The sequence below is a fragment of the Micropterus salmoides genome, unplaced genomic scaffold, assembly GCF_014851395.1.
Source record: "Micropterus salmoides isolate LMB-PRFRI ecotype aquatic unplaced genomic scaffold, ASM1485139v1 Ms_hic_scaffold_2, whole genome shotgun sequence".
Taxonomy (NCBI): domain Eukaryota; kingdom Metazoa; phylum Chordata; class Actinopteri; order Centrarchiformes; family Centrarchidae; genus Micropterus; species Micropterus salmoides.
The window spans coordinates 34,947,164-34,963,339 of NW_024041150.1; the positions used below are offsets into that span (position 1 = coordinate 34,947,164).

Sequence of the window (16,176 nt, forward strand, 5' to 3'; positions counted from 1 at the left end):
GTCTGTTCCAGAGGCCCGACTTAAAACTAAAGGGGACAGGGCATTTGCAGTCAAGGCCCTGAGGCTCTGCACACTTAAAATGTAGTTTTATAGGAGAGTCTTTCCTGGTTTTAGATTGCTCTATATACAAATGTATTGTTATAATTTTTTTACTATAAAACAGTTTCTCTCAAGCTAAAAGTGCTAATTAAAATGGGACACCTTCTTACTTCTTTGATTCTGTATTTTAAAGATTCTCAATGGAGGCAAACATATAGAAGCAAATCGGCAAATGAGGCCATGAACTGAAACAGAAATCTTAAAAACTTAATGACTGCTTTGACAAATATTCCCAACTAGGAGCTTTCAGCCACATCTCATGGTCTTCACTGGTGGATGGAATTTGCTCAGTTGTCATTATTGATCAATATCCTCTATCTGAAGCTTTAAAACAGAGGCGATGGTGCAGTGGATAAGACACATGCCTTTGTTGTGGGAAACCTGGGGTGCAGTTCCCACTGTGAGTCTCCAAAAGTAGAATAGGAGCCAGAGCGTTCAGCTATCAAGCTCCTCTCCTGTGGAACCAGGTTCTAGTTTGGGTTCAGGAGGCAGACACCATCTCCACATTTAAGAGTAGGCTTAAGACTTTCCTCTTTGATAAAGCTTATAGTTAGGGCTGGCTCAGGTGAGTCCTGAACCATCCCTTAGTTATGCTGCTATAGGCCTAGACTGCCGGGGGATTTCCTATGATGCACTGAGCTCATCTCTCCTCTTCTTTCTCTGCCTCTCTATGCAACCTCATCCCATTAATGCACCCATTAATGCATGTTACTAACTCAACTTCTCCCCTTTCCAGTAGTCTTGTGCTTTCTCGTCCCTCTCCTTTCTCCTCTTATCACTTCCTGCAGGTGTTTCTGGCTCTGGAGCTGTGGAGTCCATAGATGGATTTCTATGGTGGAGTCTGGATCTGTGGTTGCGAGTCATCTGCTGCCCCCGTGTTCCTGCTCGACACCCTCTGTTACAACTATTCTTACTAGTCCTATTGTTATTATTGTAATTATAATCATTAACATTACAATTATTATCATTAACACTACTGTAAATATCTGTATAGCAACATCACCTTTACTGTGTGTACCTCTGTGTGTGTATATTGTGTAGGCTGCCTCCCTCCCCTCTCTCTCTCCTTCCATCCCCCTCCCTCTTTCTCTCTCTCTCTCTCTCCCCCAACCAGTCGAGGCAGATGACCGCCCAACCTGAGCCATGGTTCTGCTCGAGGTTTTTGCCTCTTAAAAGGAAGTTTTTCCTTGCCTCTGTCGCCTAGTGCTTGCTCTTGGTGGGAACTGTTGGGTTTCTGTAAATAACATCACAGAGTACGGTCTAGACCTGCTCTTTTATGAAAAGCGCTCAGAGATAACTGTTCCACCACTGTATCCCTGAGCAAGACACTTAACTCGTACTTGTTCCAGAAGCCTGCAGCCTCTGATATTTAGCAATTGTAAGTCACTTTGGATAAAAGCGCCAGCTAAATTAATAAATATATATATAAATATTAAAACACCACATTTTCAAATTCAGATGCCATGATTTCAGTTATTTTGCAGATTAACATGAACATTGGATATTTAATGGTTTATTTTGAATTAGGCTATATAATGAAAATCAGAAGTGACTCTAAGTGCATGTATTTGTATGTGTGCAGATCTTGTAGGTAGCCTATCTGTTTAAGATGAGGTTTTATCACACACACACACACACACACACAGGCTACATAACGTTATTGAATTGTAATATAGATAAATAGTAATAGAAACATAGAAACAAATGTAAACATGTACATATCGGGTATGAATAAAAAATAATAGAGAACGAATTCATGATGGACTTGATAGAGCACTGCATAATGTATATTTGCCAAGTCTGTCTGAGCGAAACATCAATAAAATGTCCAACGTTTAAACTGCTTCCGTGATGTTTGAAAATCCTGCCTTCTCCTCCTCCAGGGTTCGTTGCATTTAAATCCAAAACAGCGAGCCGCGCGCATGCTATTTATAAAGTCACTTGAATAGATTTAGCTTAACTAAATAACACACTTACTCAATAACATAACATACAACATAAAAATTAACAAATTCCCTTTTTTCATATATAATCAGTTATGTTTAACTTTCTGCTTTAAATAATCAATAATCTCCGGGCGGTGCCGTTACTATAAAACCATCGCTTCTTAGCAACGGCATTCCTTGCAGCTTCCTGATTGGTCCGCCCGGCTCAAATTCCAGCCAATGACAGCGCGGCGCCGCAGATTTGGATCTGCAGCTGAAACACTTTTGTTTGAGCTCCTGTCTGAGAAGCAACAGCGCAAACCTGGACTATTTACAACCGCTAAATAAGCTGCATCGTCCCTAAAACAAGCGACTGAACCAAACGAGGAGGAATAATAAAACAGGGTAGGAAAAAAACAATAATTTAAGCGTCTGTTAGCTTGATATTTTGAATCCAGAGCAGTTTAGTCTTAGTGTAGAAACTCCACCCAGCAAAGCTGCATAACGTTACATGGCTGCTCGGTTTTATGATCTTGTCATCTGCTGCTTGGTAAAACTAATTATCTTTTCTATATAACACCACAGGAACACGCAAGCCTGTTTTGTATTTTAAAAAGGACCCGCCATTTTTTGTGTGTATTTTTCTTTGCAAAGCAGATCACAGTGCAGCCGCTGCAGAGTTTGTTTTCGGGGGATAAAGGAGACAGCCATGCCCGTACCGAGGGGAAAGAAAGCCACAGTCTCTGCTGGGAGCAAGATAACATTACCCAAGCTAAATGCAACAACGACTGAGAACCAGGTAAAAGAAACATGCATTCATGTTGGTTTGGAAGGCAACGATTAAAATGAGTGCAAAACAGCATCTTTTCTCTTTGCAGTCCGTGCATGCACGTGATTTGTAAGTGTGTTTTCAGTTTCCTGTTTTTGTGCTGCAGGAGGAAGGTCCGCAGGTGAAGAGGTCCTCCTCCCCTCCTCACGGGGCACCCAAGAAGAGGACTGCTTTTATCGACATCACTAATGTAAGTCATGTGGGTTATAGGTAAGAGTGGTCAGCATTCAGAATCGGGCTCAAAGCTAAAACTTATTAGATGAAGCTGTTGGATTTAATTATTGACACAAAGTCTCCTGCTGTCTCTTAAAATGAACCTACCAACATTTTCCATTTGCTGTAATTTTCTCGAAACACCACAAAATAATGAAACATTTACATTGCATATATATATATTTGCTACTGTGTTAGTAATAAAATTGCCAGGCTACTTTAATGTTTGCGTATTGATTTGTGTTCTGGGTTTGTTTTCCTAAAAACACAGTGGATGTACTTGGCAGCGGGCTCTAAAGTGGATGTCTGAGTTTCCTAATATCACAGTAACTTTGAGTCTCCTCTGACTGGGTCATGGTGTTAGAACACCTGCTTCGGTGTTGCATTTGTTATAATAATAATAATAATAATAATAATCTTATTTGTAGAGCACTTTTCAAAAACAAGTTACAAAGTGCTTTAACAAGTGTAAAGAATAATACAAAAAAAGATAAGAGCATGAAAATTTAATATAAAAATAGTAAAATACAATAAAATAAAAGGGATAAAATAAAGTCAAATAAGATCGGGAAAGCTCTCCTATAAAAGTATGTTTTAAGAAGGGACTTAAAAGAGTTCACTGACTCAGCCGACCTGATTTCCTCGGGCAGGCTGTTCCAGAGCCTCGGGGCCCTGACAGCAAACGCTCTGTCCCCTTTAGTTTTCAGTCGAGACTCTGGAACAGACAACAGACCTCTGCCCGAGGATCTCAAGGTACGTGCTGGTGCGTATGGGACTAAAAGGTCAGAAATATAACAAGGCGAGAGGCCATGAAGAGCTTTAAAAGTGATCAATAGAATTTTAAAGTCAATTCTAAAACATACTGGGAGCCAGTGTAATGAAGCTAAAATAGGAGTAATGTGGTCATATTTCTTTGTTCTGGTTAAAAGCCTGGCAGCTGAGTTCTGGACAGTCTGGAGTCGATCAATAGATTTTTGGGTTAAACAGGTGAAAAGGCTGTTGCAATAATCCAGGCGTGATGAGACGAAGGCGTGTAAAATGGTCTCGGTGTCCTTAAAAGTTAACATAGATCGAATTTTAGCTATATTTCTAAGTTGATAAAAACATGATTGAACAAGCTTTGTGGTGTGCTGCTCGAAATTTAAATTACTATCAAACCAAACACCAAGGTTCTTTGCCACAGGCTTAATGTGATTTACTAGGGAACCAGCAGATGGCAGTATTTGATTTGCCATCTGCTGGGACCCGATGACCAGGATTTCTGTTTTGTCTGAGTTCAGTGGAGGAAATTATTTGACATCCATTTTTTACTTCACAAAGGCAGTTGTTAAGTGAACTCAGCATTCCAGGGTCTGTGGATCTGACGGGCAAGTATTTGTGTGTCATCAGCATAAATATGAAAAGAAATGCCATGTTTATGGATATGTCCAAGGGGAAGCAGATACAAGGAAAACAAAATGGGTCCTAAGACCGACCCCTGAGGCAACCATATTTAACTGGACAGAACGAAGAGACATAGTTGTTTACAGACACGCAAAACTTCCTATTTGACAGGTAGGATGAAAACCATTCTAGAGCAGTACCAGAGATCCCCACCCAGTGCCTCAGTCTGTCTAACATGATGTTGTGATCAATGGTGTCAAAAGCAGCGCTAAGGTCCAGGAGTACAAGGACTGAGCACATACCTTCATCAGCAGACATTAAAAGGTCATTGGTGACTTTAAGCAGGGCAGTCTCAGTGCTGTGGTACTTCCTAAAACCAGACTGAAACTTTTCAAATAATTTGTTATTTTCCATTTGTTCATACTGAAACCACTGCTATGCACAAACCAATGTACTCATGACACTGTAAAGAAAATGGCTCGAACATGGATGTGTTATGGTGCATTCCACATGCGCAGCAGCAACGGTCAGGCGCTGGTAGATTGGATAGGAGTAAGCAATGAAAAATATAAAACAAGCCCATCGCACTCTGAAATGACTGACTATGATTTATTGCGATCTAGGCGTTTCGCCTATTAATCACTACTCCTTGGTTCCTGCACACAGCACACAGAACAGCATATTAGGCATTCCTTGATTGGATAACTGTTAGTCGTCAGCTGAAATGCTGATGGATTCAAAGGTCTGGACTCAGGCAAGTGGGGTACCTGCACACCACACCATAAAAAGGTTTTAAAATTTAGTATCTACATATTGAAAATATGTTCTCCTCATAAACCTTCCAGGTTTGAGTTTAGATCTGAGAGTGAGAAAGACGGGCTAAAGTGCAATTTCTACTTCTGCGTCAAATCGACGGCGTAGCCCCCTACCCTGCGCCGTCACCTATGGCTTAGCCTGACATGTACTTCCTCAAAAATGTAACTACACTTCGAGTCGACGCGGAACGTAAGCTCTGTGATTGGTCGGCTGTGAAGCCTTGCAGTGCCGGCGAGCCGACAGGAAGTGCCCGTACTTTGAAGTAACTTTTATAAGCGGCTGTAACACAGTGGGTCAATATATTTGACTTCACAACCCGAGAGAAATGACTCGTTTCACTATCAGAATGTGATCCATTCGGTCGATAACATTTGAAAAGGCTACACCAGCCGCTCGTTTACAATTTTACCCCCATTCACGTTAGCTGAGGGCCAAACCGGAAGTTAGCCTGCTCGGACGGTAAAAGTCAACACAATTGTGCACAAATGCCTGGCTACGTGTGTAGCCTACGGCGTAGCTACGCATGTAAGACCCTACGCAGGAGTATAAATCAAGCTTAAGGCTAGGTTTCACTAGCTGCTGTTTGCATGCCGATTAAGTGTTGTTGAGCTCTGAATGTTATTAATTGCTCGTCACCCTCTTGACGACAGGCTAGTGGTCCGTGTCTGTCATGTTGCCGACCCAACGGTGACGTCAGCTTCAGGAACGTAAGTGGGATAGTGTTTATATCCAACACTGTGGTGGCGGTCACCGTGTGTGGCCCTGAGAGAAAAGCACTGTGGTCTGAATGTAATGCATCTGGAAAACCAGTCTAACGCCATATTCATATCATCACAACAAACATTTGAAGGGTTTGTACTAATTCCAACCCAAGGCTAATAAACCTTAAAAGGGCTGCTTACACATGGGAATTACTTCTGTGCCTTAATGAACACAAATTCGGCTTCAGTGGACATTTATTAAACGGTAGTCTCTGAAAGTGTGTCCCTGCTGGCCACCGTCCCGTCTGACTGTGAGCAAGTCAAAATCAAAGTCAGACCATTACTCTGTATTCATCAGGTTCTTGATTGTGTGTTTGTTTTTTGTTTTTCCTCTCCAGGAAATGTATCACTAGGGCTGAACGATTTTGCAATTGCTATTATTTTGACTGATATTGCAATTGCCATATTAGGGGGAACATCATTTACATCACTGTTTTCATTGAAAAGCATATTAAAATGACTTGACTGGTGTGAATCTTGCAAAGATCTGTACCAAATGAAGATGTTTTAAGTCTCTAGAATATGATGTGCTAATTTAAAATGGCATTTTGACACATCTCCTGTGATTTGAAAACTGCAGTAGGCAGTTAATTAATTGTTCAGCCCTATGTGAAACTTAATAAATGACACATATGGGGGGGTGTGTGTGTGTGTGCGTGTGTTTGAGTGACAGAGTGACACACTGCATCCCTGGGGTTTGGTGTGACGGTGTAAATGGGCTGCCAGTAGCTCTCCACTGTGGTGTGAATGTGTGGACTGTGCTACCTCACCTGGGTGTGAAACGAGCACCATGTTTGTCTGTCCTCACAAATGCCGATGCTGTCAAAACACTTAGGTGGCACAGAGGTTGAAGTCGGTGATGTGTTGATACCAAAACTGTTATATTCCAGCTCTTGGACGTGAGTCAATTTTGTACTTTTGACGGTTTTCCTAAAAGACTGAACGTCACTTCAGAATCTGGATCATGTCCATAATCTTACTCGATGTACACTACTAAGTGTTTATATTGGGAAATAGAAAACGAGTGGAGGGGGTGAGTTCAGACACAATCATTAATTAATTTTAATCTCAATTTGTTGACAGGCTCATAAGGTTCAGATCAGCCTTCCGGGGAGGAAGAAGGAATCTGGGAAGAAGCAGTTGAAGAAAACGAGCTCCACCTCGGCTTCAACGAAGAATCATGCCAATCTGAAAAAGTAATAACACCATGCTTTTCTTTTAACTGTTCACTCTCCACTTCACTTAAGTCCCTTTCTTCTGTAGTTATATCCTTCAGTCTTTAATTTGCACTCTCTCTCCCTCTGCAGGTCTTCGTCTGTGAGCTCAGAAGGGACGCCTGCTGAGAAAGAAGAATGTGACGTACAGGAGGAAAAGGAAGAGGAGGTGCAGAAGAACGTAGTAGCTCCCATAGAAGAGTGGGTGGCTGCTACGCCCCCTGCTGCCCGAGAAGTGCCAGCACACCTTCAGAAACAAGCGGTAAGAAAGATTTTACACCCCAAAGAAGCTTCAGGCCTGTACAAACAATCTGGAAGAGTTTGCTAAAATGTTGTTTCCTCCTACTTTTACTCATATTCACTCCGTCCTTGCAGATCCCAGAGGAGTTTGACATCGACTCTGGGAACTCGGAGGACTGTTACATGTGTCCGGAGTATGCAAAGGACATCTTCGACTACCTCAAAAAGAGAGAGGTGAGCCAAACCAAAACGCTGTTACCCGATTCTAAAAGGCGCTTGAACTGTCTTCCTTGGATTTGAAAAGACAAGCTTACGGGCAAAATCTCAATCCAAAGGTCATCTTTCTGTTTTTATCTCGTCTCTCTTCTGTGTTACTGTCTGCAGGAAAAATTTGTCCTCTGTAACTACATGCCCCAGCAGCCCAGCCTCAACCCCGAGATGAGGGCCATCCTGATTGACTGGCTGGTTGAAGTACAGGTGAGCTTTCAAAGGTGTGAAGTGGGCAAGGTAATCCATTTGTTAAATTAGAAGGAAAAAAATCATTGCTAATTAATTCTCCAGGGGTTCAATCAATCGTAAATTTTGGAGCACGTAATTGCAAAAATCAAGAGGATGCTGGCGCTGCTGCTCAGTTGGATGCCGGAAATCAAATTACAGCAAAACAAAGAATTCTGTTTATGTGTTTGTTTAGGAGAACTTTGAGCTGTACCACGAGACCCTGTACCTGGCCGTGAAAATGACGGACCACTACCTGTCCAAGACTCCAGTGGACAAGGAGCTGCTGCAGCTCGTTGGCTCCACCGCCATGCTCATAGCCTCCAAATTTGAGGTGAGGATATATTTAAAGAGCACATTAGATCCAGGTCCCTTATGAAAACAAAACTCTTAAGATTTGACATATCATCTGTAATCAAGTGTAGTTTCTCCTTTGGTAGAGTAACTTGGAATTGTAAAAAGAAGTACTCTAGTCTTTTTTTTTTTTTTTTTTTTTTTTTAGCTCTGCTGTTCAGCGTGACAGCATAGCAAACATATTCAGCAGCATTTTGAAGGAAACATGTAGAAAAATGAAGCATCAGTTAAGAGGAAGTAGACCCCGACCATGCTTACTAAATTCACCATAGGACCTTTAAATATCCCAAAATACAATATAGGATGGAGGATCACACTTTTCCACCAATTTCTGACACCTAAACCACTGCTTCTTGTTTTTTGTTTTGATGACCCCGCAGGAGCGCAGTCCGCCTTGTGTCGACGACTTTCTTTATATTTGCGATGACGCGTACAAGAGGGAGGAGCTCATCTCCACAGAGGCCACCATCCTGCAGACGCTGTCCTTCGACATCAACATCCCCATCCCCTATCGGTTCCTCAGACGTTATGCCAAGGTGTGTGTGTGATGATTGTAAAGTGGGCCGTTTACTTGGTTTAGCTCTTACACCTTCTATTACTTTGCTAACTGCACCTCTTCAAAATCCACAAAGAGCCTTTTTGTTTGTAGGAGTTTGACTCAGGCATGTGCGTGCGTGTGTGCACGCGCTCTTGACAGTCTCGTTTGCTGTGCTGTCTCTGCAGTGTGTGAGTGCCGGCATGGACACGCTGACTCTAGCCCGGTACTATTGCGAGATGAGTCTCATGGAGATGGAGCTAGTGACGGAGAGAGGCTCGCTGCTGGCCTCAGCCTGCCTGCTGATGGCGTTGGTCACCAAAGACCTGGGAGGATGGGTAGGCTCACTTAACTCTCTGTTCTGATCATAGCCTTTAGCTCTGCATTGAGATGTTTGTGCCAGAGTTAGGGTCACGTTTGTTATCATACCAGATTTATGATGTGGGTACTACTAAGCTTACCTAGTCTGGTCAGGGCTCAAAAATTGACAAATGTTTGGTGTCATCTTGAACTGGAGCATCTGGAGATTAGTTTTATACCCGATATGTTATGATACACTAAAGTTAGGCACAATACAAGATGAATAAATTGTTGTTATCTTCAACACCATTTTGACTGTAACGGAGTGGGTAAGGACTTTTCTTTCTTTGGGAGGAGATCAAAATGGAGCGTGGCGCTAGCTAGCTTGGTTAGCAAGGTGCAGTTCAAGTTAACTGTGATATTAATCTAATGTGGTAGCAACGCCTTAAAGCATACCCTGCTATATCGGCTATTTTCCTTTTAAATGGGACCATAATTTACAAAAACATCATGCTGTAATAAAGAAGACTTGAAACTAGCTGTTGAGACCATAAACTCATCAGGAAAGTGTTTACTGAGGTAAATCAAGTGAGAAGCAGGGTCATTTTGTCATTGAGTCTAATGCAATCAGGCTTCGTTTTGCAACCTGTTGGCCATTAAACAATTATTATTTGCTCTTAATTACTATGGAAGCTTCGAAGCTCAAAAAATGACATTCGGGCCAGTCCTAGTTATTTCAGTGTGATGGCAACACAAATCTGAGGCTTTACCTGATAGCTTCGTTCCTGTGACAACATCGTTGTAAAAGACTGTTTGCTCTACAAGTGAAATAGGTGAATAGGTCTACCACTTAAAGAGGTGGTATTATGCTTTTTGGCTTTTTCCCCTCTCTTTTATTATATATCTTTTCTTGTGCATGTAATAGGTTTGCAAAGTGAAAAAGCCCAAAGTCCACCCCAAAGGGAGTTCCCATCTCCCACAGAAAACACAGCTCTGAACTGCCTGTAAAAAACAGCTCGAAACTGTCCAACAGTGAAATGCGCATCATAACACTCGCCAAGCGGCTAGTTTGACACACCCTCAAAAAAAACGGTGGAAAAAAACTGAGCTGCAGCACACAGTGACAAAACGTCCGCCTGCTGCCTCTCCTCTCCCTTCCAAACACTAGCTACCCTCCAGGCAGTCAGTGGACATAAAGATGTTACTGTGATGTAGAGACAGAGCTCAGTTAAAACTTTATGGATGAAAGATACTTTTGTTACAGATTAATAACTCACCACTCTGAAACTCTTGCTCCAGTCCATGTTGCTGAGCTGGCTGTGTTTACTTGCTTCTGACTGACTCGCCCTTCTCTGCTTCTGATTGGCTAGTAGTCCTTAGCTAGGAACTTTGCATGTGCAGCTCCCAACAAAGATGTTGTAGAGGTGAGATGCATCACTCCATAGCTAAAACGAAGCCTTCAACACAGGGTGAAAAGAGGAGCTGCAGTATGACACAAAAATGGTGTTTTTTTTTTTGTTTTTTTTAAATGAAAGCATGTAAACCTGTTCTGGTAACAACCCCAAAATAAGATTTTGAACCTGAAAGTGAGCATAACCTCTTAAAGGTGGACTTCCACTCTCAGCTGTTTGACTAGGCTGTATTTTCAGTTCTGCATGAAGAGCCAGACCGCAGCTCTGTCTCAAACAGTCCCTCTCCTTTCAATTTAAATGTAAATATCTTTTCCATGTAAATTTAAGTTTTCATTGCAGCAGTAGTACAAGGGATGGTGGGTAATTTCATTTTGTTCCTTGTCTGACTCAGAATCAGCAGCTGTGTGGGTTTTTGCAATTTAGAAATGATAATGTTTATGTAACACAGTGAAAACTACAGAGGCTGAGTTATGAAACCCGAGATGTGAATTTTATATTTGGTTTTTGTAGCTTTTTAAAGATTCAATCTGGCTGCATTTATGTATGAGCAACAGTGCAAATGTCCTCCTTGTTTTCTCTTGTACTGCAGTCTCCCATCCTGCAGTTCCACTCCGGCTATGAGACGTCAGATTTGGCGCCCGTTGTCAGGAAGCTCTACATGATGCTTTCAGCCCCCGCAGACGATAAACTCAGAGCCATCAGAAACAAATACTCGCACAAGTAAGCAATGAATCTAAAAACTCATAAAACCCATCCGACTCATTTATAATGAAGTGGTGAGATGAAACAGTCCTGTTAATCGATTCTTTAATATCTTTCAGGGTGTTTTTTGAGGTTGCGTCCCTGCCGTTGGTCAACATTGACATTTTGGAGAAAGCTTTGTCCCAGTGAGATGTCACCTCAAAACCCCAAAAATGTCATCTTGCCAGTTTGTATATAATTTGTTAATATGTTAAATATTTATACACATAGTCTAGTCTTGTCTTTTTATATAATATTGGAAATAAATCTTTAATGCCAGTTTGTGAAGGAAAAGAGTTTTAATGTGGGCAAGTTTGCCAGTTTGTTTTCTAGCGTTGGTACACTTTTTTTGGCATTCATTTTATTACTTTTATCAGATAAAAAGAGAAATCTGAATTTATTAGTAATTTGTAAGCCTTGTCTGTGTGTGTGCGTACGTTTTTAAGTTAATGGGTGAGATGGAGAAGTTGTCAAATGCTTACTTTTACTGATAAATTATGCACTGGCCCTCAAGTTATAGGTTTTCATATATCGCTGAAGTTGGCTGGGATGCCTGTTTGTATTTTCAAACATTGTACAGTGTTTATCATGTTAATATCACCATCCTAAATATTTGTATAAAAGACGACCGGATGATACTGTGCTATTTTTAAATAGCTGTCATGCGTACTCTTAAAATAAAGATGTTTTTTATTTGTTTGATAAAATGGTGGTTCATCATTTGAGTTATAGGATTGTTTTTATTAAATTAAACAATGTATCCTTATGTGGATGTAACTGTAAGCTGCATTTAGTAAGAGCATTTTTTAACCATTTGTACAGGACGTGTGATTATGTTGTCCTGCCATTAGAGGTCAGTAATGCACCATGTTCCTCCCTGTGTTACAACCTCAGGAACCTCCAGGCTCCGATACTGCTCTGCATGGTCTGCCTGGTGTGTCTCGGAGACCAAATTGAAATATTCATGGCATGAAAATCAGTTGCTCTTGAAACTCATTAGTAGCCGTGTTGGACTACTGTTGATTCTCTCATCCAATATCCAGTTGAGCTTGCATGTTTGTTCTTGATCTTCAGAAAACCCAGCTGGACACAAAATTCTCAGCTAAAGGACCACTTTGTAGCTTTTCAGTGTTATATTCTCTACCTAATGTGCACTGAGTTTTAAATGTAAAAGTGGAGTGAAAGCAGCACTTTGTAGTAGCATCCTATAGGTCCTCTGTCAGGCACCATGTGAGATGTAGGTCACCCGTGTTTTAGAAGCATATTAGACTCTTACAGATGCTCACACTCATGAACTGTGGTTTAATAAGTGTTGAAGATGATTTCATTTCCCCCTAAAGATCAGTCAGTCCTAAATTAGACGGTGTGTCATTCCCACAGTGAAGGTTTTGCCGTTTCAAGTTCATCATCGGATGCGGCCTTTTGAATTCTTTGTCTTTCATAAAACACTGAATTGCCTTGTTGAAGTGTGCTATACAAGTGAACTTGCCTTGCTCTGATATCTCGCGGTTAGCAGCTAAATAAGTAACCCTTTTTGTTAAAGCCCCCTGAAGGTCTGTACTGTACATGTCCGAGATGTGCGGTAGCCTCAATTTGTTTGTTTTCCTTTTTGGTCGCAACAAAACACTAGAATAATTTTTATTGCTGAAGGCCACCTTTTGGATGAAACTGGGCTATAAGTGAGCTTTCAGGCAATATGTGGTACTTCTAAAAAGGATTTCAATTGACATTACCTTAGCAGTTCACATTTGAGATGGCAGAATGAGTGAGAAGACGAAGTACGCTCCAATGTGAAACGGCATTAAGACAATCTACTTGCTGGAAGTAAAATATACAAATATCAGTGCTGCTCCTAAAGCTGCATTCAGAGCATGCTGTAATGAATGTTTTCACTTATGCTGTTTCTTTTCCTCTAAGCATTTTGGAAGCCACTTTTCTGGTTTGTATACATGCTAGTGCAGTTTTTCCTGGTCTGCACAGCAGATAAACTGGTTAATCTGTCATCAGTCATACCTGTTGTGTTTTGTTTTTTTTTAATTTTTACAGAATCTCAACCTTGCTGCTTAACTTAAGTCTTGGGCTTGTAACCAAACTGTCTCATGAGGCTTTACCCCCCCAAATCCTGGACGATGATCACCGATGTAGGACTGTGCTAGCTCCTGGTCTTTAGAGATTTGTAAAGATCAATAAGTTGACCAGATGACAGCTCTGATTCTGAAAGAAACTTGCTGTGGCTAAGTGACAGCCTGTGAAAGGAGGGAAAAGGTGAGTGGAAATTGATTTTGTGTCCTCAGATGGAACTGGGCCAGGCTGGGTCTGAGCTTAAGTTTCATTTTTGACCATGACAAACTTTTCTCTAGTTGAACACTTATCCAGAGAGCAGACATGTTTAACCCCATGTTGGCTTACGTCAGCGGTTCTCAAACTTTTTCTCTCATGACCTCCTTACCAAAGCCAAAAAATGTTCATGCCCTCCCACTATATACGTAAACGGATTGAAATAATTTTCATTTTACCTATTTTTTATTTATTTATTTTTTTGGCCTAATGGTCCTGTAATCCCACCCTCTTGTTTCCTCTATTTCTGACTGTCGATCTTTTGCTCTGCCTGTCTGTTCACCTGTCTTCTACGTATGTCTGACAGTTTGTCTGTCTAGTTCTCTGTCCGCTGCTCTGTTTAATACTCTCCCCGCCTGTCTTGTCACTGACAGTTTGGAGGGTGTGAGGGAGGAGAAGTGACTTCACTTATGTTCTGTAATACAGTTTGTTCAAAAATCCTGTTTAGAAGCTATGCGTTTGATGTGCAGGCGGCCGCAGTGGAGTTCCTTCAGTCGACCAACAGCGAGTCTTGATCTGTGCTCAGTCGTTGCATTGCATCATGGTCCTTTGAGGCTGCTGCTACTTCAGTAACGGATACATCTGCCTCTGAATGGTGGATTTCTCACTTTGTAACTGTTGAACTGCAGGTGCAAATAAAGTAGTGAGTCTTGCTCTTAAATTCATATGATTTAAATGAGTTAAGTTTTTTTTCTGGAAATATCAGTTAGTAAAGATGTAAATACAAAACAACATATGGGCCCAGCTGGATGGTTTCCAGCACTTCTGGACGCTTTTAGGTATTTTTCTTTTCTTGAAGTACCTCGACCAAGGACACCTTGATGGCTGTGGTGGAGGAAAGATGGTTTAGTCTGCTTACTTACCAGCACAGATTTTCATCAACCCAGCAACCATCTGGTTGACAGACCAGAGCGCAACAATGTATTTTCCTTTTAAGGTTAATCGCAGAAACGGATTGATGATGAAAAAGGGATTACAGGTGGCTAGAGGAAAAGTAGTGACCCTGACTCTGAATAAAGCTGCCTTAGTCAGAAACTCACTGTTGTTAGAGCGCACACACACACACACACACACACACACACACACACACACACAGTATATGGATCCCTGCCAATTCAATTCACTGGCCATCATCTTGCACTCCACTGCTGCATGTGTGCCTGGAGACTTCTGAACCCATTCTTCCTCTGTTATTCACTCAATCAATTAAATTGAGTGTGTGTGTGTGTGTGCGCGCGCATGTGCATGCATTCCCCCCACTTCACTCAGAGCCACACATCCCAATAACTGTCTGATTAAAGTGTGCTGATGGAGATGGTGCCCATTCGGCCGGGGAGATACACATCTAAATTGGCGCTACAGTTGTGCCAAACCATATATGAGCTATTGATCAGTGGACGGCTGGGAAATGGGCGTTCACTCACTGTTAGCTTTACACAATCAGAAGAAGCTGGCGGCTTTGCGGTCCTGAGTTCTCACTTCTGAGCTGCAGCTGTTGCGCAACATTTTTGGGCTGGAGAAGGTAGAGTTTGCCACTGTTACTGATGCCCATAGATAGCCATGGATTGAGCCAAGATAAGAAACCATCAAACTGCATGCAGAGTTATGAGTTTGGCTGGCTCTGGATAAATTCCCCTTCAGCTTGCAGCATCACAGTCTGGTTTCAGAACCACGGGCCAGTTGTGCTTCAACTGCTGCCATTAAGCAGAACTGGCTGCAACTAGTTATAAAATATTACAGCTAAAATTGATACGCGACGCTTTTGCAATTTGCAGCACACCAGAAACAAACTGAAATGTGGATAATGCAGGTGCCCGGTTTTGACAACAAGCAGAATGCATGGATTAAAAAACCTGATATCTCGGGTCCGGCTGCATTGATTTTGATCCTTAAACAAAAAAAGTTAATCATGACCAAGGTTTTTTTATTAATTATAATTATTGTTAACGAACGCAATGAAAACTAGATGTGAAAAAACATTGTCGTTAACTGAAATAAAAATATAAACGAGGCTTTACAAAAAAAAAACGATAACTAAAACTGTATTGTAGATTTGCAAAACTAAATTAAACGAAAGATTAAAAGTCCTTTTATTTAGCCGATTGGCACCTGTTGGTGACCCGTGGGTGTGTTATTTTTTTTGTCCTCCACATGAAGAGCTGGCACGATGCGTGGCGACCGCTGCTACGAGGAGAGCCCCATGTAACGTTAGGCGGAGGCTAACTGGGGGAGACCTAGCTAGGGCTGTGTAGTTGGTGGGATTTGAACATGTTTTCTATTATCTTTTATAGACATATGTGTACAAAACATAGATGCATGTGTACAAAATAATATGAATGCAACAACAAGTTGTGTTTAGTTTGGGTTGCAGGTAGTGAGTCACTGTCTTGGTGGTTTTCTTTTCCTTGTTTTGTTTCTTCTGTTCTGATGGTCTGGCTTATTAGTGCTCATCCTGGGTGTGGGATAAACTTGCCCCTTGCCCACTGACTGTGAGCTCCCCTAGCACTGGGTTAACGTGTCTG

The 16,176-nt window shown here is 41.6% G+C and overlaps 1 protein-coding gene across 4 annotated transcripts; it reads left to right on the forward strand.

Annotated features, from left to right (window-relative positions):
- The first annotated feature begins 2,286 nt into the window (after positions 1–2,286).
- Positions 2,287–12,024, forward strand: ccnb3 (cyclin B3). Of its 4 annotated transcripts, none has more exons than XM_038731852.1 (13): positions 2,287–2,429; positions 2,682–2,823; positions 2,960–3,043; positions 5,916–5,972; positions 7,110–7,222; positions 7,334–7,502; positions 7,616–7,714; positions 7,865–7,957; positions 8,172–8,309; positions 8,710–8,865; positions 9,053–9,202; positions 11,166–11,296; positions 11,398–12,024. In XM_038731852.1, exons 2-13 carry the CDS (start codon positions 2,734–2,736, stop codon positions 11,465–11,467), a joined length of 1,350 nt encoding a protein of 449 aa, XP_038587780.1. In that variant the 5' UTR covers positions 2,287–2,429; positions 2,682–2,733; the 3' UTR covers positions 11,468–12,024. The 4 variants fall into 4 exon arrangements, with proteins under 4 accessions (XP_038587780.1, XP_038587782.1, XP_038587781.1 ...); XM_038731854.1 differs by having other exon boundaries at positions 2,313–2,429; positions 2,679–2,823; XM_038731853.1 differs by lacking the exon at positions 2,287–2,429 and adding an exon at positions 2,447–2,574.
- Positions 12,025–16,176: the final 4,152 nt, after the last annotated feature.

Coding starts and splice junctions, on each gene's coding strand:
- ccnb3 (XM_038731852.1), top strand. CDS start 2,734: ATGCCCGTACCGAGGGGAAAGAAAGCCACAGTCTCTGCTGGGAGCAAG. Junction 7,223..7,333: donor AATCATGCCAATCTGAAAAA/GTAATAACACCA, acceptor CTCCCTCTGCAG/GTCTTCGTCTGTGAGCTCAG. Junction 7,715..7,864: donor ACTACCTCAAAAAGAGAGAG/GTGAGCCAAACC, acceptor TACTGTCTGCAG/GAAAAATTTGTCCTCTGTAA.